This window comes from Oncorhynchus keta, chromosome 16 (genome assembly GCF_023373465.1).
Source record: "Oncorhynchus keta strain PuntledgeMale-10-30-2019 chromosome 16, Oket_V2, whole genome shotgun sequence".
Lineage (NCBI taxonomy): Eukaryota > Metazoa > Chordata > Actinopteri > Salmoniformes > Salmonidae > Oncorhynchus > Oncorhynchus keta.
In genome coordinates, this window is record NC_068436.1 from 20,676,774 (window position 1) to 20,695,332 (window position 18,559).

Sequence of the window (18,559 nt, forward strand, 5' to 3'; positions counted from 1 at the left end):
AAAATGCTTTTCGGCGAAAGCATGAGAAGCTATTATCTGACAGCATGTAACACCCCAAAAGACCCGCAGGGGACATAAACAAAATAATTAGCATAGTCGGCGCTACACAAACCGCACAAATAAAATATAAAACATTCATTACCTTTGACCATCTTCTTTGTTGGCACTCCTAGATGTCCCATAATCACTATTGGGTCTTTTTTTCGATTAAATCGGTCCATATATAGCCTAGATATCGATCTATGATAAACTTTCACAAAACACTTCGAAATACTTTTGTAATGCAACTTTAGGTATTAGTAAACGTTAATAAGCAATCAAATTAATCAAGAGACGAAGTGTTTTCTATAGGGGTCCGTCTTGAAATACTGTCCGTGTATTGCTCAACCAAAATATCCGGTCGGAGACCGGAAGAAATGGGCTGTCTCTTGTTCGTTTGACCGAGAAACAAATCCTAGGCAAATGACAAGACTGTTGACATCGTGTGGAAGCTGTAGGTACTGCAACCTCAGCCCTATTTAATGTCTTTCGCCCATAACAATGGGTTGAAGCGGCGGATGGATATATTTTTCCACTTTCAGTGATCAGATTTTCCTGCACTTTTCAATGAAACGCACGTTCTGTTAAAGTCACAGCCGTGATTTAACCAGTTTTATAAACGCCTGAGTGTTTTCTATCCACACATACTAATCATATGCATATACTATATTCCTGGCATGAGTAGCAGGGCGCTGAAATGCGATTTTTAACAGAATGTTCGAAAAAGTAGAGAGTCGACTGAAGAGGTTAAGTGGGGGAGTATCATAGAGTTGAAGTACAGTTTTGCTACCTCTGTAGTCAAACAATTTCTTATAAATCGGAAATTAGCTAGGTTGAATTTAGTTATTTGAATTACCTTTTTCACATGCTTTTTAAAAGAGAGGTTGGAATCAAGTATGATGCCAAGGTACTTAAAATCGGATACCACCTGGAGCTTCTCCCCTGACACATAGACATCTGGCTCAGTAGCATCTGTTGCCCTCTTTGTGAAGAACATGCAAACAGTTTTTTTCACATTGAGATGCAAACACGAGTCACTGAGCCACTTTGTAACCTGGACCATTACAGTAGTGAGTTCTTGTGCAGCTTGTTGTTTGCTCTTTGCATGCACATATATCACTGAATCATCTGCATACATTTGAACTTCAGACCAGAAGTACAGACAGAAGGCAGATCATTAATGTACAGGCTGAACAGGAGGGGCCCCAGTATTGACCCTTGGGGCACGCCCACATCATAGCTACGAGTGGGCGACAGCTCATTGCTCACTCTGACACACTGAGTTCTGCCTTCAAGGTATGATTTCATCCATCTCAAGGCATCAGGGGAAAAGTTGAACTTGGACAATTTTGTGATGAGAATCTCATGGTTAACAGTATCAAAAGCCTTCCTTAGGTCCAGAAACACAGCCCCAACAGCACCCCCTTTGTCCATCTTGGACTTCACATTTTCCAGAAGAAAGCAGTTGGCCGTTTCTGTGGAGTGTTTCGCTCTGAAGCCAAACTGCATAATGTGAAGGGGCTGTTGTTGAGGTGGGCAATCAGTTGTTCTGCTACACACTTTTCAACAACCTTTGACACCACAGGTAGTATACTAATGGGCCTGTAGTTACTCACGTCAGCAGGGTCGCCTGATTTAAAGATGGCCGTTATTATGGCCGACTTCCATACCCTTGGAAACACACCGAGACCAATAGATGTGTTGGTGACCTTAGTAATGGGGCCAATGAGTGACTCTTTGTAGTTTTTAAGAAAGGTAGAGTCCATCCCAAACACATCTTTGGCTTTAGAGTTCTTTAGTGAGCTAATCACCTTGTTCACCTTTGACTCAGAAACCTCCCTTATGATGAAGACAGGTTGAGTGTCATTCACTAGCACTGAGCCCAAGAAACCAGTGGAGGGGTTCTGTGTCAGTAACCTGACAGAGTCAATAAAGTAGAATTGAAGGCTATTGCTATTTCAACTGCATCCTGTGTTAGATTGTTATTCACCGTGATTTCTAGTCTTTTTGCAGTGTTACTATGGTCTTTCCCTGTTAACTTTTTTAGATTCTCCCATATCAATTTAGAATTTCCCTTTGCTTCACCAATTATGTTAATAAAAAAGTTTGCCTTGGCCTGTCTGATTTCTTTCATCACCTTATTTCTCAACATGGTAAACCTACGTCTGTCATGCTCTAATTTAGATTTTAGGGCTATTTTTAGAGCATAATCTCGTTCTTTCATCAATTTCCAGATTTCTCCATTTAGCCAAGGAAGAGTGCTCTTTTGGCCAGGTTTGGATTTGATTTTCTTTAGGAAGCCATTTATTGTAGTCTGGATTGTGGATAGAAAAACCTGACTATCAGCTTCCACGTCTGTATAGGACAAGAGATCATTCCAGTTTATTCCCTTAATTGCTTTTTCAAAATAGTTTAATTCACTCTTAGGTATTCTGAGTTGATCCGGCTTTCTAACAGTAGAGAGGTTAAACCTGCTCTTAGACAGCTTTCTGGCTATAAGTGTCAGATTATGATCAGACAGCCCAGTAACCATATTGAATGATTTAGTCACTCTCTCCGGTTTATTACTGAACACCAAATCAATATGTGTTTTAGAGCAACAAGTCACCCTGGTTTCCCCTTTAACTAGCTGTGTAAGGTCAAAGGTATTAGTGATCCGTTTGAGGGTTTTCCTACAACACTTGTCTTGATAATTAATGTTAAAATCTCCCATTAAGATGACCTCTTTCCCAAAATCACATTCCCTAAGCATGGTATTAAACTGATCAAAAAACACACTTTTGGTGGAAGGTGGCCTATACATTCCAATGAGGGTAAAAGACATTTGGGGAGACAGTGTAACGTTCAGGCCGATACATTCTAGTTCATTATCACATGACCACTCAATTTGTTTACATCGGATATGTTCTTTAATGTAAATCATCACACCCCCTCCTCTTCCTTCAATCCTGTCTCTCCTGAAAACATTGTAGCCAGGCACAATCAAAGCAGCATATGGAGAGTGTTTATGGAGCCATGTCTCTGAGAGGCAGAGAAAGTCAAGGTTGGAGTCTGTGAGTAGATGTTGAATTTGATCACTTTTTGGAATGACACTACGAATGTTCAAGTGCCCCCCTAGTAGTCCCTTGGGCTTAGCTCGTGGGTCCCAGATGACTCGAGAGTGATTGACACATTGAAAAAAGTTAAATTTTCTGTGTTTTCTGACGGCTGGGTTTAGGCCGTTTTGTTTAGTTTTGATTAGGGGCAGTTCGGTAGCACAATTAACAATCCCTCCCGCCTGCACTGGATGCGGGGAACTAATTAAAATAGCTTGCGTACCAGAAGCAGAGTCAGGGATCGCATATAGCGACTCTGGTATGTTTGAAGAGTCAAAATCTATCCTGGAGCCGGGTGAGTCGAGAGAAACCATAGGACCATAGCACTCACCCACCTCCACAGCGGTGACGACCAGTGGATGAGGCCATCCACCGCTCTCCACTCCGGTGTGTATCACTGGCTCGGTGATATTGGGCCCAGGATTGAGTTGTACATCCCCGGAGAGCAGGAGGGTAGTGAACAGGTAGTTTAACAGTTTCCAATAAATGTTGGACTTGTGTTTGTTACGCCTAAGCGGTTCAGTAGAATAAGGAGCGAGGTAGACTTGGCCATTATTCAGAACATTGTGGTATGCTGTGTACTGTCCGCTCCCGTGGAACGGTGAACCAATGTGTTTGGTGTGTCATCCCAGCAAGGACGAACTGAGATTATCAGTAGAGCAGCTACATACCTGACAATCATGGCAAAGTACTGGAGATAAAACACATAATTGTGCTTTAACTCTTTGCATGAGTTACTTAGCTGGGGTCGGCGTACACCTGATGGTTTAGATAGAATTACAGCATTCGAATGAGAAGCGGCACCGCACCACCCTGTCTTCCGTCCGCCATTTTGTGTGCCTGGATCAAATGTTTCAGTTCATCCAGTTCATCCATCCTTATGCTGTAATGTTGTCCTCTAACCAAGGCGATATTCAAGTCCAACCCCGGCGAACCCCATTTAGGACCTGTCATTGTCACAATCCAAGCAATATTTCCATACCACAATTGAATGAATCCTATCTGGGAATGTCAACATGGGTCAATTATAGTGTTTTCCCAATAGGATGTAGCTGGAAGAAGGGAACATGCAGCTCTGGATACCCCATTAGACTGAGGGTGGGACACCATTATTGATGCTGAAACTGACAATCGTTCCCCTCATCAATTTGGCTCGACAACATTTACTGATCATTATTGGATTTGTGGTGATAAAGCTTATCTGTACCTACCCACAAATTGGACAGGGTGTTGTATTTTTGGTAAACTAAACATCTCCCTTGTGGTAATGCATAAAACGAATTCCTCTATTCCAAGCAGGTTAGGACTAATTAAGAGGGACATCTCGCAATACAATAATGTCCCTAGTGACTCTCGACGATCCTCGAAATTGGAAAAGTTCTGGCGTGGTTTAATCCCCTGGTATGGGGCATCGGAGAATGCACATGAGTTGGATAGGCTCGGATATCATTTGGAATCCCTGGTAAATTTGACCACTGCAGGGTTTTCTATGATAAGACCAAAATTACAAGCCACTCAACTCATGGCAACACAAAATAGGGTGGCACTTAACATGTTGCTAGCACGTGAAGGAGGGGTGTGTCAAATTATAGGAGATCACTGTTGTACATTTATACCCCAGGGAGATGACAATTTGACTATTGTAGTGGAACATTTGAAAGAGATTAGGGGTGTTCTCGGAAGGGAACACCAGCCTGACATCAACTGGAATCCGTTAGGATGAGTTCAGTCAGTGTTTGGTGCTTGGGCTGCGACCATTTTCCACTGGTTCATCTATGGTCTAATATTACTGATTGCTCTGTTGCTAATTATCATTTGTGTGAAGAAATTGTTTAATAAAGTGGTTGATGTTGTTCTTACTATGCCCTTGCTTGCAAATGAAGTAGGTTTAGATGAGGAATCTGAGATCGATGGACAACAATCAGGTGAACACAGTGAAATATTCTCACTGGACAGTGTAGATAGAGAGGGTTCACTGTATATGAATGATTTCCCTGACCTATTCTCTATTCCTGACTATATCTCTGATAGTGGGGAACCCAATTCTAAGCATGAGGACTTAGAGGGATGACTGTCCTATAGGTTGTAATGATGCCTGTGTTAAGACACGGGTTCTCTTGTAATTTTGGAAGCATTTATATGTTTTGTTATTTTCATTTTTACTCAACAAATGCATTATTCTATATGTTTAAACAGGTGCAAGTCTGCATTATGGTATAAACATTGTAAACTCAGTTTCTGAAGGGTGAATACTTACAGTGCCTTGCGAAAGTATTCGGCCCCCTTGAACTTTGCGACCTTTTGCCACATTTCAGGCTTCAAACATAAAGATATAAAACTGTATTTTTTGTGAAGAATCAACAACAAGTGGGACACAATCATGAAGTGGAACGACATTTATTGGAAATTTCAAACATTTTTAACAAATCAAAAACTGAAAAATTGGGCGTGCAAAATTATTCAGCCCCCTTAAGTTAATACTTTGTAGCGCCACCTTTTGCTGCGATTACAGCTGTAAGTCGCTTGGGGTATGTCTCTATCAGTTTTGCACATCGAGAGACTGAAATTTTTTCCCATTCCTCCTTGCAAAACAGCTCGAGCTCAGTGAGGTTGGATGGAGAGCATTTGTGAACAGCAGTTTTCAGTTCTTTCCACAAATTCTCGATTGTATTCAGGTCTGGACTTTGACTTGGCCATTCTAACACCTGGATATGTTTATTTTTGAACCATTCCATTGTAGATTTTGCTTTATGTTTTGGATCATTGTCTTGTTGGAAGACAAAACTCCGTCCCAGTCTCAGGTCTTTTGCAGACTCCATCAGGTTTTCTTCCAGAATGGTCCTGTATTTGGCTCCATTCATCTTCCCATCAATTTTAACCATCTTCCCTGTCCCTGCTGAAGAAAAGCAGGCCCAAACCATGATGCTGCCACCACCATGTTTGACAGTGGGGATGGTGTGTTCAGGGTGATGAGCTGTGTTGCTTTTACGCCAAACATAACGTTTTGCATTGTTGCCAAAAAGTTCAATTTTGGTTTCATCTGACCAGAGGACCTTCTTCCACATGTTTGGTGTGTCTCCCAGGTGGCTTGTGGCAAACTTTAAACAACACTTTTTATGGATATCTTTAAGAAATGGCTTTCTTCTTGCCACTCTTCCATAAAGGCCAGATTTGTGCAATATACAACTGATTGTTGTCCTATGGACAGAGTCTCCCACCTCAGCTGTAGATCTCTGCAGTTCATCCAGAGTGATCAGAGATGCAGCCAAGAGGCCCATGATCAGTCTTCTCCTTGTATGAGCTGAAAGTTTAGAGGGACGGCCAGGTCTTGGTAGATTTGCAGTGGTCTGATACTCCTTCCATTTCAATATTATCACTTGCACAGTGCTCCTTGGGATGTTTAAAGCTTGGGAAATCTTTTTGTATCCAAATCCAGCTTTAAACTTCTTCACAACAGTATCTCGGACCTGCCTGGTGTGTTCCTTGTTCTTCATGATGCTCTCTGCGCTTTTAACGGACCTCTGAGACTATCACAGTGCAGGTCCATTTATACGGAGACTTGATTACACACAGGTGGATTGTATTTATCATCATTAGTCATTTAGGTCAACATTGGATCATTCAGAGATCCTCACTGAACTTCTGGAGAGAGTTTGCTGCACTGAAAGTAAAGGGGCTGAAAGATTTTGCACGCCCAATTTTTCAGTTTTTGATTTGTTAAAAAAGTTTGAAATATCTAATAAATGTTGTTCCACTTCATGATTGTGTCCCACTTGTTGTTGATACAGTTTTATATCTTTATGTTTGAAGCCTGAAATGTGGCAAAAGGTTGCAAAGTTCAAGGGGGCCGAATACTTTCGCAAGGCACTGTACATTGAAGGGATTTGATTATTTATTATCTTTCAATTTTGAATATTGGTTTTTTTAATTGTATTATATACTGTGCAACTACTGTTAGTAAGGTGCCATGTTACTATTCTGATTCTTCAGAAGGGACTGAGTCCCTTGAGAGGGGCATGTTGGGGATTAATCAGAATTAGTTGGGTAACATAGATAGGATGTTTTATTTTCATGATATGCTTATGAGTTATTTCTCATAAGAATGTATTTTCTTGTACTATAGTGGTGGCCATTAGCAGTTATCTGTTCTCTGTCAGGACTAAGTTGCTTGGGCCGCAGAGAGGGGAGAGGTCAAGGTGTCATCATGTGTAAACATATGTTTTGCTCCACTGTGTCTGTGTGCCAGTAACTCTCTACTTTTCCAATCCGGGAGAGGAGGATGGCTACCGGAGTTCCAGGTCTCCGGTAGCCTCTGGAACTGCCGATCTGCGGTCAAGAAGGCAGAGTTCATCTCAGCCTATGCCTCCCTCCAGTCCCTCGACTTCTTGGCACTGACGGAAACATGGATCACCACAGACAACACTGCTACTCCTACTGCTCTCTCTTCGTCCGCCCACGTGTTCTCGCACACCCCGAGAGCTTCTGGTCAGCGGGGTGGTGGCACCGGGATCCTCATCTCTCCCAAGTGGTCATTCTCTCTTTCTCCCCTTACCCATCTGTCTATCGCCTCCTTTGAATTCCATGCTGTCACAGTTACCAGCCCTTTCAAGCTTAACATCCTTATCATTTATCGCCCTCCAGGTTCCCTCGGAGAGTTCATCAATGAGCTTGATGCCTTGATAAGCTCCTTTCCTGAGGACGGCTCACCTCTCACAGTTCTGGGCGACTTTAACCTCCCCACGTCTACCTTTGACTCATTCCTCTCTGCCTCCTTCTTTCCACTCCTCTCCTCTTTTGACCTCACCCTCTCACCTTCCCCCCTACTCACAAGGCAGGCAATACGCTCGACCTCATCTTTACTAGATGCTGTTCTTCCACTAACCTCATTGCAACTCCCCTCCAAGTCTCCGACCACTACCTTGTATCCTTTTCCCTCTCGCTCTCATCCAACTCCTCCCACACTGCCCCTACTCGGATGGTATCGCACCGTCCCAACCTTCGCTCTCTCTCCCCCGCTACTCTCTCCTCTTCCATCCTATCATCTCTTCCCTCTGCTCAAACCTTCTCCAACCTATCTCCTGACTCTGCCTCCTCAACCCTCCTCTTCCCCCTCTCTGCATCCTTTGACTCTCTATGTCCCCTATCCTCCAGGCCGGCTCGGTCCTCCCCTCCCGCTCCGTGGCTCGATGACTCATTACGAGCTCACAGAACTGGGCTCCGGGCAGCCGAGCGGAAATGGAGGAAAACTCGCCTCCCTGCGGACCTGGCATCCTTTCACTCCCTCCTCTCTACATTTTCCTCCTCTGTCTCTGCTGCTAAAGCCACTTTCTACCACTCTAAATTCCAAGCATCTGCCTCTAACCCTAGGAAGCTCTTTGCCACCTTCTCCTCCCTCCTGAATCCTCCCCCCCCCTCCTCCCTCTCTGCAGATGACTTCGTCAACCATTTTGAAAAGAAGGTCGACGACATCCGATCCTCGTTTGCTAAGTCAAACGACACCGCTGGTTCTGCTCACACTGCCCTACCCTGTGCTCTGACCTCTTTCTCCCCTCTCTCTCCAGATGAAATCTCGCGTCTTGTGACGGCCGACCGCCCAACAACCTGCCCGCTTGACCCTATCCCCTCCTCTCTTCTCCAGACCATTTCCGGAGACCTTCTCCCTTACCTCACCTCGCTCATCAACTCATCCCTGACCGCTGGCTACGTCCCTTCCGTCTTCAAGAGAGCGAGAGTTGCACCCCTTCTGAAAAAACCTACACTCGATCCCTCCGATGTCAACAATTACAGACCAGTATCCCTTCTTTCTTTTCTCTCCAAAACTCTTGAACGTGCCGTCCTTGGCCAGCTCTCCCGCTATCTCTCTCTGAATGACCTTCTTGATCCAAATCAGTCAGGTTTCAAGACTAGTCATTCAACTGAGACTGCTCTCCTCTGTATCACGGAGGCGCTCCACACTGCTAAAGCTAACTCTCTCTCCTCTGCTCTCATCCTTCTAGATCTATCGGCTGCCTTCGATACTGTGAACCATCAGATCCTCCTCTCCACCCTCTCCGAGTTGGGCATCTCCGGCGCGGCCCACGCTTGGATTGCGTCCTACCTGACAGGTCGCTCCTACCAGGTGGCGTGGCGAGAATCTGTCTCCTCACCACGCGCTCTCACCACTGGTGTCCCCCAGGGCTCTGTTCTAGGCCCTCTCCTATTCTCGCTATACACCAAGTCACTTGGCTCTGTCATAACCTCACATGGTCTCTCCTATCATTGCTATGCAGACGACACACAATTAATCTTCTCCTTTCCCCCTTCTGATGACCAGGTGGCGAATCGCATCTCTGCATGTCTGGCAGACATATCAGTGTGGATGACGGATCACCACCTCAAGCTGAACCTCGGCAAGACGGAGCTGCTCTTCCTCCCGGGGAAGGACTGCCCGTTCCATGATCTCGCCATCACGGTTGACAACTCCACTGTGTCCTCCTCCCAGAGCGCTAAGAACCTTGGCGTGATCCTGGACAACACCCTGTCGTTCTCAACCAACATCAAGGCGGTGGCCCGTTCCTGTAGGTTCATGCTCTACAACATCCGCAGAGTACGACCCTGCCTCACACAGGAAACGGCGCAGGTCCTAATCCAGGCACTTGTCATCTCCCGTCTGGATTACTTACTGCAACTCGCTGTTGGCTGGGCTCCCTGCCTGTGCCATTAAACCCCTTCAACTCATCCAGAACGCCGCAGCCCGTCTGGTGTTCAACCTTCCCAAGTTCTCTCACGTCACCCCGCTCCTCTGTTCTCTCCACTGGCTTCCAGTTGAAGCTCGCATCCGCTACAAGACCATGGTGCTTGCCTACGGAGCTGTGAGGGGAACGGCACCTCAGTACCTCCAGGCTCTGATCAGGCCCTACACCCAAACAAGGGCACTGCGTTCATCCACCTCTGGCCTGCTCGCCTCCCTACCACTGAGGAAGTACAGCTCCCGCTCAGCCCAGTCAAAACTGTTCGCTGCTCTGGCCCCCCAATGGTGGAACAAACTCCCTCACGACGCCAGGACAGCGGAGTCAATCACCACCTTCCGGAGACACCTGAAACCCCACCTCTTTAAGGAATACCTAGGATAGGATAAGTAATCCCTCTCACCCCCCCCCCCTTTAAGATTTAGATGCACTATTGTAAAGTGACTGTTCCACTGGATGTCATAAGGTGAATGCACCAATTTGTAAGTCGCTCTGGATAAGAGCGTCTGCTAAATGACTTAAATGTAAATGTAATTCTATGCTCCCTCTATTGTTGCCCCTATCTTGACCTATAGCCTCACTCTCCTCTCCGTGAGCTTGTCCAGGATTGATTGTATTTAGAATTGGTTCTATCTAAATGACAATTTGATATATATCATAGGGTGGGGGTAATGTCTTGGTACCATTTTGTACCAAGGACGAGATAAAAGCTTTGTTTAGGAGACCAAACTGAACGATAATTTATAGCCAACTCTGTCTGACAAGGGGATATTCCTCTCTGAAGTAAAGTCTTTCTTTGTGTAAGTTCCTAAGACCTGTGGTTTGTCATGTCGTCTAGGGGGGGTGGATCTTTGCTATAAAGGATCCCATTTGCCATTATGTTGACCACTCTCAACTTTTCATTAGAGATACTGAACCGTTGAACGTCAAAGGTGAAGATTAAGCATAACTCTGACTGGTGTGTGATTTGCTCTCATCATTTGGTAATTAAGGAAATTTCCACGACAGCGTGTTTGTGTGCCTAACGTGCAGTAATTGCAGTGTGACGTTGTCTGGGATCATAAGGACACTTCCCTTTCCCAACTGTGTCACCTTCTTCCTTCACTAGGGCAAAAGTCACTGGGTCCTGAACACACACACAGTCTATATTTAGTATGTGAATCAGTGGAGGCTGCTGAGGCTATTTTAAATGTAAAATATGTGTAAAAAATATATGTATTTTTACAGGCAAGTCAGTTCAGAACAAATTCTTATTAACAAAGACGTCCTACCGGGGATTAACTGCCTTGTTCAGCGGCAGAGCATCAGATTTTTACCTTGTCAGCTCAGGGATTCAATCTAGCAACCTTCCGGTTACTAGTTCAACGCTCTAACCACTAGGCTACCTGCCACTCCAGTAGGATGGCTCATAGTAATGTCTGGAACAGAGCAAATGGAATGGCATCAAACATATGGAAACCATATGTTTGATGTATTTGATATGGTTCCACTGATTCCGCTCCTGCCATTACCACGAGCCTCGTCTCCCCATTTAAGGTCCCGCCTCCTGTGACGTGAACATCATGTGTGTAAGCCTGTCAACTAAATACATGAACTGAATGAATAACATGTGTTTCACCACAACAGTTAAAGAGCATCTAGCAGGTGTATCATAATAATATTATAGGTGTAGAGTATCATAATAATATTATAGGTGTAGAGTATCATAATAATATTATAGGTGTAGAGTATCATAATAATAATAATATTATAGGTGTAGAGTATAATAATAATATTATAGGTGTAGAGTATCATAATAATAATAATATTATAGGTGTAGAGTATAATAATAATATTATAGGTGTAGAGTATCATAATAATAATAATATTATAGGTGTAGAGTATAATAATAATATTATAGGTGTAGAGTATCATAATAATAATAATATTATAGGTGTAGAGTATAATAATAATATTATAGGTGTAGAGTATCATAATAATAATAATATTATAGGTGTAGAGTATAATAATAATATTATAGGTGTAGAGTATCATAATAATAATAATATTATAGGTGTAGAGTATCATAATAATAATAATATTATAGGTGTAGAGTATCATAATAATAATATAGGTGTAGAGTATAATAATAATAATATTATAGGTGTAGAGTATAATAATAATAATATTATAGGTGTAGAGTATAATAATAATAATATTATAGGTGTAGAGTATAATAATAATATTATAGGTGTAGAGTATCATAATAATAATAATATTATAGGTGTAGAGTATAATAATAATATTATAGGTGTAGAGTATAATAATAATAATAATATTATAGGTGTAGAGTATAATAATAATATTATAGGTGTAGAGTATCATAATAATAATATAGGTGTAGAGTATAATAATAATAATATTATAGGTGTAGAGTATAATAATAATAATATTATAGGTGTAGAGTATAATAATAATAATATTATAGGTGTAGAGTATAATAATACTAATATTATAGGTGTAGAGTATAATAATACTAATATTATAGGTGTAGAGTATAATACTAATAATATTATAGGTGTAGAGTATAATAATAATAATATTATATGTGTAGAGTATAATAATAATAATATTATAGGTGTAGAGTATAATAATACTAATATTATAGGTGTAGAGTATATTAATAATAATATTATAGGTGTAGAGTATCATAATAATAATAATATTATATGTGTAGAGTATAATAATAATAATATTATAGGTGTAGAGTATAATAATACTAATATTATAGGTGTAGAGTATAATAATAATATTATTATAGGTGTAGAGTATCATAATAATAATATTATAGGTGTAGAGTATAATAATAATAATATTATAGGTGTAGAGTATAATAATACTAATATTATAGGTGTAGAGTATAATAATACTAATATTATAGGTGTAGAGTATAATAATAATACTAATATTATAGGTGTAGAGTATAATAGTACTAATATTATAGGTGTAGAGTATAATAATACTAATATTATAGGTGTAGAGTATAATAATAATAATATTATAGGTGTAGAGTATAATAATAATAATAATATAGGTGTAGAGTATAATAATAATAATATTATAGGTGTAGAGTATAATAATAATAATATTATAGGTGTAGAGTATAATAATAATAATATTATAGGTGTAGAGTATAATAATAATAATAATATTATAGGTGTAGAGTATAATAATACTAATATTATAGGTGTAGAGTATAATAATAATAATAATATAGGTGTAGAGTATAATAATACTAATATTATAGGTGTAGAGTATAATAATAATATTATAGGTGTAGAGTATAATAATACTAATATTATAGGTGTAGAGTATAATAATAATAATAATATAGGTGTAGAGTATAATAATACTAATATTATAGGTGTAGAGTATAATAATAATACTAATATTATAGGTGTAGAGTATAATAATAATACTAATATTATAGGTGTAGAGTATAATAATAATAATATAGGTGTAGAGTATAATAATCATATTATAGGTGTAGAGTATAATAATAATACTAATATTATAGGTGTAGAGTATAATAATATTATAGATGTAGAGTATAATAATAATAATAATAATATAGGTGTAGAGTATTGTCACGCCTTGGTCTTAGTATTTTGTGTTTTCTTTATTTATTTGGTCAGGCCAGGGTGTGACATGGGTTTATTTTGTGGTGTGTTTTTGTATTGGGGTTTTAGTAGGTTATTGGGATTGTGGCTGAGTAGGGTTGTCTAGGAAAGTCTATGGTTGCCTTGAGGCGGTTCTTAATCAGAGGCAGGTGATTATCGTTGTCTCTGATTGGGAACCATATTTAGGCAGCCATATTCTTTGAGTGTTTCGTGGGTGATTGTTCCTGTCTTTGTGTTTGCACCAGATAGGGCTGTTTCGGGTTTTCACATTTCATTATTTTGTAGTTTCTTCATGTATAGTTTTTTCCTTCATTAAAATATCATGAATCATCATCACGCTGCATTTTGGTCCGACTCTCCTTCTCCGCAAGAAAGCCGTTACAAGTATAATAATAATACTAATATAGGTGTAGAGTATAATAATATTATAGATGCAGAGTATAATAATAATAATAATATAGGTGTAGAGTATAATTGTCACGTTCTGACCATAGTTCTTGTGTGTTTCCGTGTCTGTGTTTGTTTTCACCACACAGGACTGTTTCGGTTTTCACATTTATTGTTTTGTATATTTGTAGTGTTCTCGGTATTCCACTTTATTAAAGATGTTTAACACTCACCACGCTGCGCTTTGGTCCTCTCCTTCCCAGGAAGAAAGCCATTACAGTAATAATACTAATACAAATATTATAGGTGTAGAGTATAATAATAATAATATAGGTTTAGAGTATAATAATAATAATATAGGTGTAGAGTATCATAATAATAATATAGGTTTAGAGTATAATAATAATAATATAGGTGTAGAGTATCATAATAATAATATAGGTTTAGAGTATAATAATAATAATATAGGTGTAGAGTATAATAATAATAATATAGGTTTAGAGTATAATAATAATAATATAGGTTTAGAGTCTAATAATAATAATATAGGTTCAGAGTATAATAATAATAATATAGGTGAAGAGTATAATAATAATAATTATAATATAGGTGTAGAGTATGAGAAGAGACAGAGAGACAACATGACTGACTATGAAAGCACACTGGGGATTGTAGGCGTAGGAGCCACAGACGTAGATCCTTCCATCCTTCAGAACCTCCAGCAGACAGATGTAGTTATAACAGTCATCATGTAGAGGGAGACAAAGATCCAATGTCTCAAACAGCATCTTATTCTCCCCTATAGGCCCTGGTCAAAAGTGGTGCACTGAATAGGGACTAGGGTGCCATTTGAGATTAGCAGAGGGGGAAAACAGAAGCCTATTTGTATCTAGTAAATACATCTAGTAAATACATACTCCTTCTTACCACAGGGCCATAAAAGAGCAGGATAAAGTTGCCTCTAGACACAGATATCAGGTCAGTTTACATTCCTCGTCATAATGTCTAAGGTTAGGATTTTGGGTCGATAACATGATCCTAGATCAGGAGTACCTAGCTCTAAACAGATCAATAAAATATGGTTAGAATCAGTATCATAATGCAGTGTTTCTCAACTCAGGTGAGGAGGAGAGGAGACATGAAACGGAAGGAGAGGAGACAGGAAACGGAAGGAGAGGGGACGGGAGGAGAGGAGAGGAGACAGGAAACGGAAGGAGAGGAGACAGGAAACGGAAGGAGAGGAGACAGGAAACGGAAGGAGAGGAGACAGGAAACGGAAGGAGAGGGGACGGGAGGAGAGGAGAGGAGACAGGAAACGGAAGGAGAGGAGACGGGAGGAGAGGAGATGGGAGGAGAGGAGATGAGACAGGAGATGGGAGGAGAGGAGATGGGGGGAGAGGAGAGGAGAGAGGAGATGGGAGGAGAGGAGATGGGAGGAGAGGAGATGGGGAGAGGAGATGGGGGAGAGGAGATGGGAGGAGAGGAGAGAGGAGATGGGAGGAGAGGAGATGGGAGGAGAGGAGAGGAGATGAGACAGGAGATGGGAGGAGAGGAGATGGGGGAGAGGAGAGGAGAGAGGAGATGGGAGGAGAGGAGATGGGAGGAGAGGAGATGGGGGAGAGGAGATGGGAGGAGAGGAGAGAGGAGATGGGAGGAGAGGAGATGGGAGGAGAGGAGAGGAGATGAGACAGGAGATGGGAGGAGAGGAGATGGGGGGAGAGGAGGGAGAGGAGAGGAGAGGAGAGGAGAGGAGAGGAGAGGGGAGGAGAGGAGAGGAGAGGAGAGGAGAGGAGAGGAGAGGAGAGGAGAGAGGAGATGGGAGGAGAGGAGATGGGAGGAGAGGAGATGGGGGGAGAGGAGATGGGAGGAGAGGAGATGGGAGGAGAGGAGAGAGGAGATGGGAGGAGAGGAGATGGGAGGAGAGGAGATGGGGGGAGAGGAGAGGAGAGGAGACAGGAGATGGGAGGAGAGGAGATGGGAGGAGAGGAGATGGGGGAGAGGAGAGGAGATGAGACAGGAGATGGGAGGAGAGGAGATGGGGGGAGAGGAGAGGAGAGAGGAGATGGGAGGAGAGGAGATGAGGAGATGGGAGGAGAGGAGAGAGGAGATGAGAGGAGATGGGAGGAGAGGAGATGGGAGGAGAGGAGACAGGAGGAGAGGAGATGAGAGGAGACGGGAGGAGAGGAGATGAGAGGAGACGGGAGGAGAGGAGACGGGAGGAGAGGAGACGGGAGGAGAGGAGACGGGAGGAGAGGAGACGGGAGGGGAGGAGAGGAGACGGGAGGAGAGGAGACGGGAGGAGACGGGAGGAGAGGAGACGGGAGGAGAGGAGACGGGAGGAGAGGAGACGGGAGGAGATGGGATGAGAGGAGACGGGAGGAGAGGAGATGGGAGGAGAGGAGAAAGTAGCCTTAGTGTCAGAGAGAGACAGAGGAGGAAGAAGAAAATTAAGAGAATGAGGAAGAGAGAAAAAAATATAACAAATATTTGTTGTTTAGATTTAGAGAAGAGAATGAAGATACTGTACTCTGTATTTCACACAGAGTCAGTCTATGTAACTTATTATGTGTCAAAGTTAAGCACATTTTTACTCGTGAACATATTTAGGTATGCCATAACAAAGGGGTTGAATACTTTCTGACAAGACATTTCAGCTTTAAATCTTTTATTAATTTGTATTCAAAAAAAAAAAAGAAAAACATATTTCCACTTTGACATTATGAGTTATTGTGTGTAGGACAGTGACAATAAAATCTCAATTTAATCCATTTACAAATTCAGTGTGTAAACAACAAAATGTGTAAAAACTCTAGGCTGTGAATACTTTCTGTATTCTGTAGCTGGTATCATGACTTTCAGTGACAATCAACATCATAATTAATAGTGAAATAACTATTTCTCACAGACCCCGTAATGGTTAGATGAACACGGATAGTCATGCCATTTTCCTTGGTCTGGTGAACTGTGAGAGAACAACGCACAGTCCTCCAACCCACCACCATCAGGCTGTCCACTCTGCCAGAACCTGCAGTAGAAACAACAGAGTGAGACTGACCACTCTCTCAGAACCTAGAGTATGAACAACACAGAGTTAGACTGGAAGCTCTCTCAGAACCTAGTGTATGAACAACACAGAGTTAGACTGGAAACCAAGAGAGACGTGGTCAGTGTTATTAGAGCAGTAGTCTCTTACCTTGTGGTGGTCAGCGTTATTAGAGCAGTAGTCTCTTACCTTGGGGTGGTCAGTGGGTTTCCGTCCACCCATTTCCAGGTCCCATCAGTAACAGAGTCAGTCAGACCAATCCAGGCTTTCATAGTAAGGCCTAAGAGAAACTCCTGTTGGTGAGAAAGATACTGATATTGTCAACTACTATAGGCTGCATGTGTTAAATACTGGAAGATACATTACTGACCAAGGCATGTTTGATCATACCCCCCCCCGCCATATATCTCTCTCACCTGTTCCTTATCACTGTTTACGATCACCAGGTCTGCTCCTCTCTTCAGACATCCCTGTCTGCTCTCTTCCCAGGTTTTAGCCTCAGTAAACAGAAAGTACCAACTGGATTCAAACTTATGCCAGCCTTCTGGCCTGGTTTGTTCTACAAGACAATAACATGAATTCCCATCTTATTATTCTGCACATATTATTGTAGAATACAAACACAACACAAAACATCATTTATTAGGTGAACTCACTCAGATTAGATAACTTTGACATGACATCATCTTTCTCTTTCTGTAGCTGGTCTCTCTTTTTAGTCAGGGTGTTGTAACTGGTCTGTAGCTGGTCTCTCTCTTTAGTCAGGCTGTTGTAACTGGTCTGTAGCTGGCCTCTCTCTTTAGTCAGGATGTTGTAACTGGTCTGTAGCTGGTCTCTCTCTTTAGTCAGGTTGTTGTAACTGGTCTGTAGCTCGTCTCTCTCTTTAGTCAGGTTGTTGTAACTGGTCTGTAGCTGTTCTCTCTCTGTTGAGGTGTGATGATCAGTGACTCCATCTGTAAAAGGAAAAGTTAATCAAACATGTAACTACCACACCATTAATGAGTAAGTATGATTAAGTAGGCTACTTAAGTCTCAGTAAAAACATACTAAACTTACAGTAGACAGACAGGCCTATGATCCCAGCCAGGAGGAGAACACACAGCAGCCCCAGACACACTGCAGCAACTCCAGAGTGTCTCTTCCACCACTGAAAATGTACTGAATCACACATGATTAAAGTATGATATTTGGTCATGTGTTTTACTGTATCATTCACAATTGGGACAAATAAATAAAATAAAATTGCATTTGTCACATGCGCCGTATCCAACAGATGTTTTAAGAAAAAAAAAAAAAAAGATTACAAATAATTAAAGAGCAGCATTAAAATACCAATAGCAAGGCTATATACAGGGGGTACCGGTACAGAGTCAGTGTGCAGGAGCACTGGTGTCGAGGTAATTGAAGTAATATGTACATGTTGGATAAAAGACGGGGGTAATGCCAATTGTTTGGGTAGCCGTTTGATTAGACGTTCAGGAGTCTTATGTCTTGGGGGTAGAAACTGTTCATAAGCCTCTTAGACCTAGACTTAGGTGCTCTGGTGCTGCTTGCCATGCGGTAGCAGAGAGAACAGTCTATGATTAGAGTGGTGTGACAAGAGATTAA

At 41.6% G+C, this 18,559-nt stretch overlaps 1 protein-coding gene across 1 annotated transcript; it reads right to left on the reverse strand.

Moving 5' to 3' along the window:
* Positions 1–16,562: 16,562 nt before the first annotated feature.
* Positions 16,563–18,232, reverse strand: LOC127908035 (CD209 antigen-like protein C). The gene is made up of 5 exons (XM_052465021.1): positions 18,008–18,232; positions 17,608–17,904; positions 17,368–17,510; positions 17,141–17,244; positions 16,563–16,933 (listed from the first exon to the last, which is right to left on the reverse strand). The coding sequence occupies exons 1-5, from the start codon at positions 18,144–18,146 to the stop codon at positions 16,801–16,803; spliced, it is 816 nt and encodes a 271-aa protein (XP_052320981.1). The 5' UTR covers positions 18,147–18,232; the 3' UTR covers positions 16,563–16,800.
* Positions 18,233–18,559: the final 327 nt, after the last annotated feature.

Coding starts and splice junctions, on each gene's coding strand:
- LOC127908035 (XM_052465021.1), bottom strand. CDS start 18,146: ATGACCAAATATCATACTTTAATCATGTGTGATTCAGTACATTTTCAG. Junction 17,905..18,007: donor CATAGGCCTGTCTGTCTACT/GTAAGTTTAGTA, acceptor TTCCTTTTACAG/ATGGAGTCACTGATCATCAC. Junction 17,511..17,607: donor GTCAAAGTTATCTAATCTGA/GTGAGTTCACCT, acceptor ATTGTCTTGTAG/AACAAACCAGGCCAGAAGGC.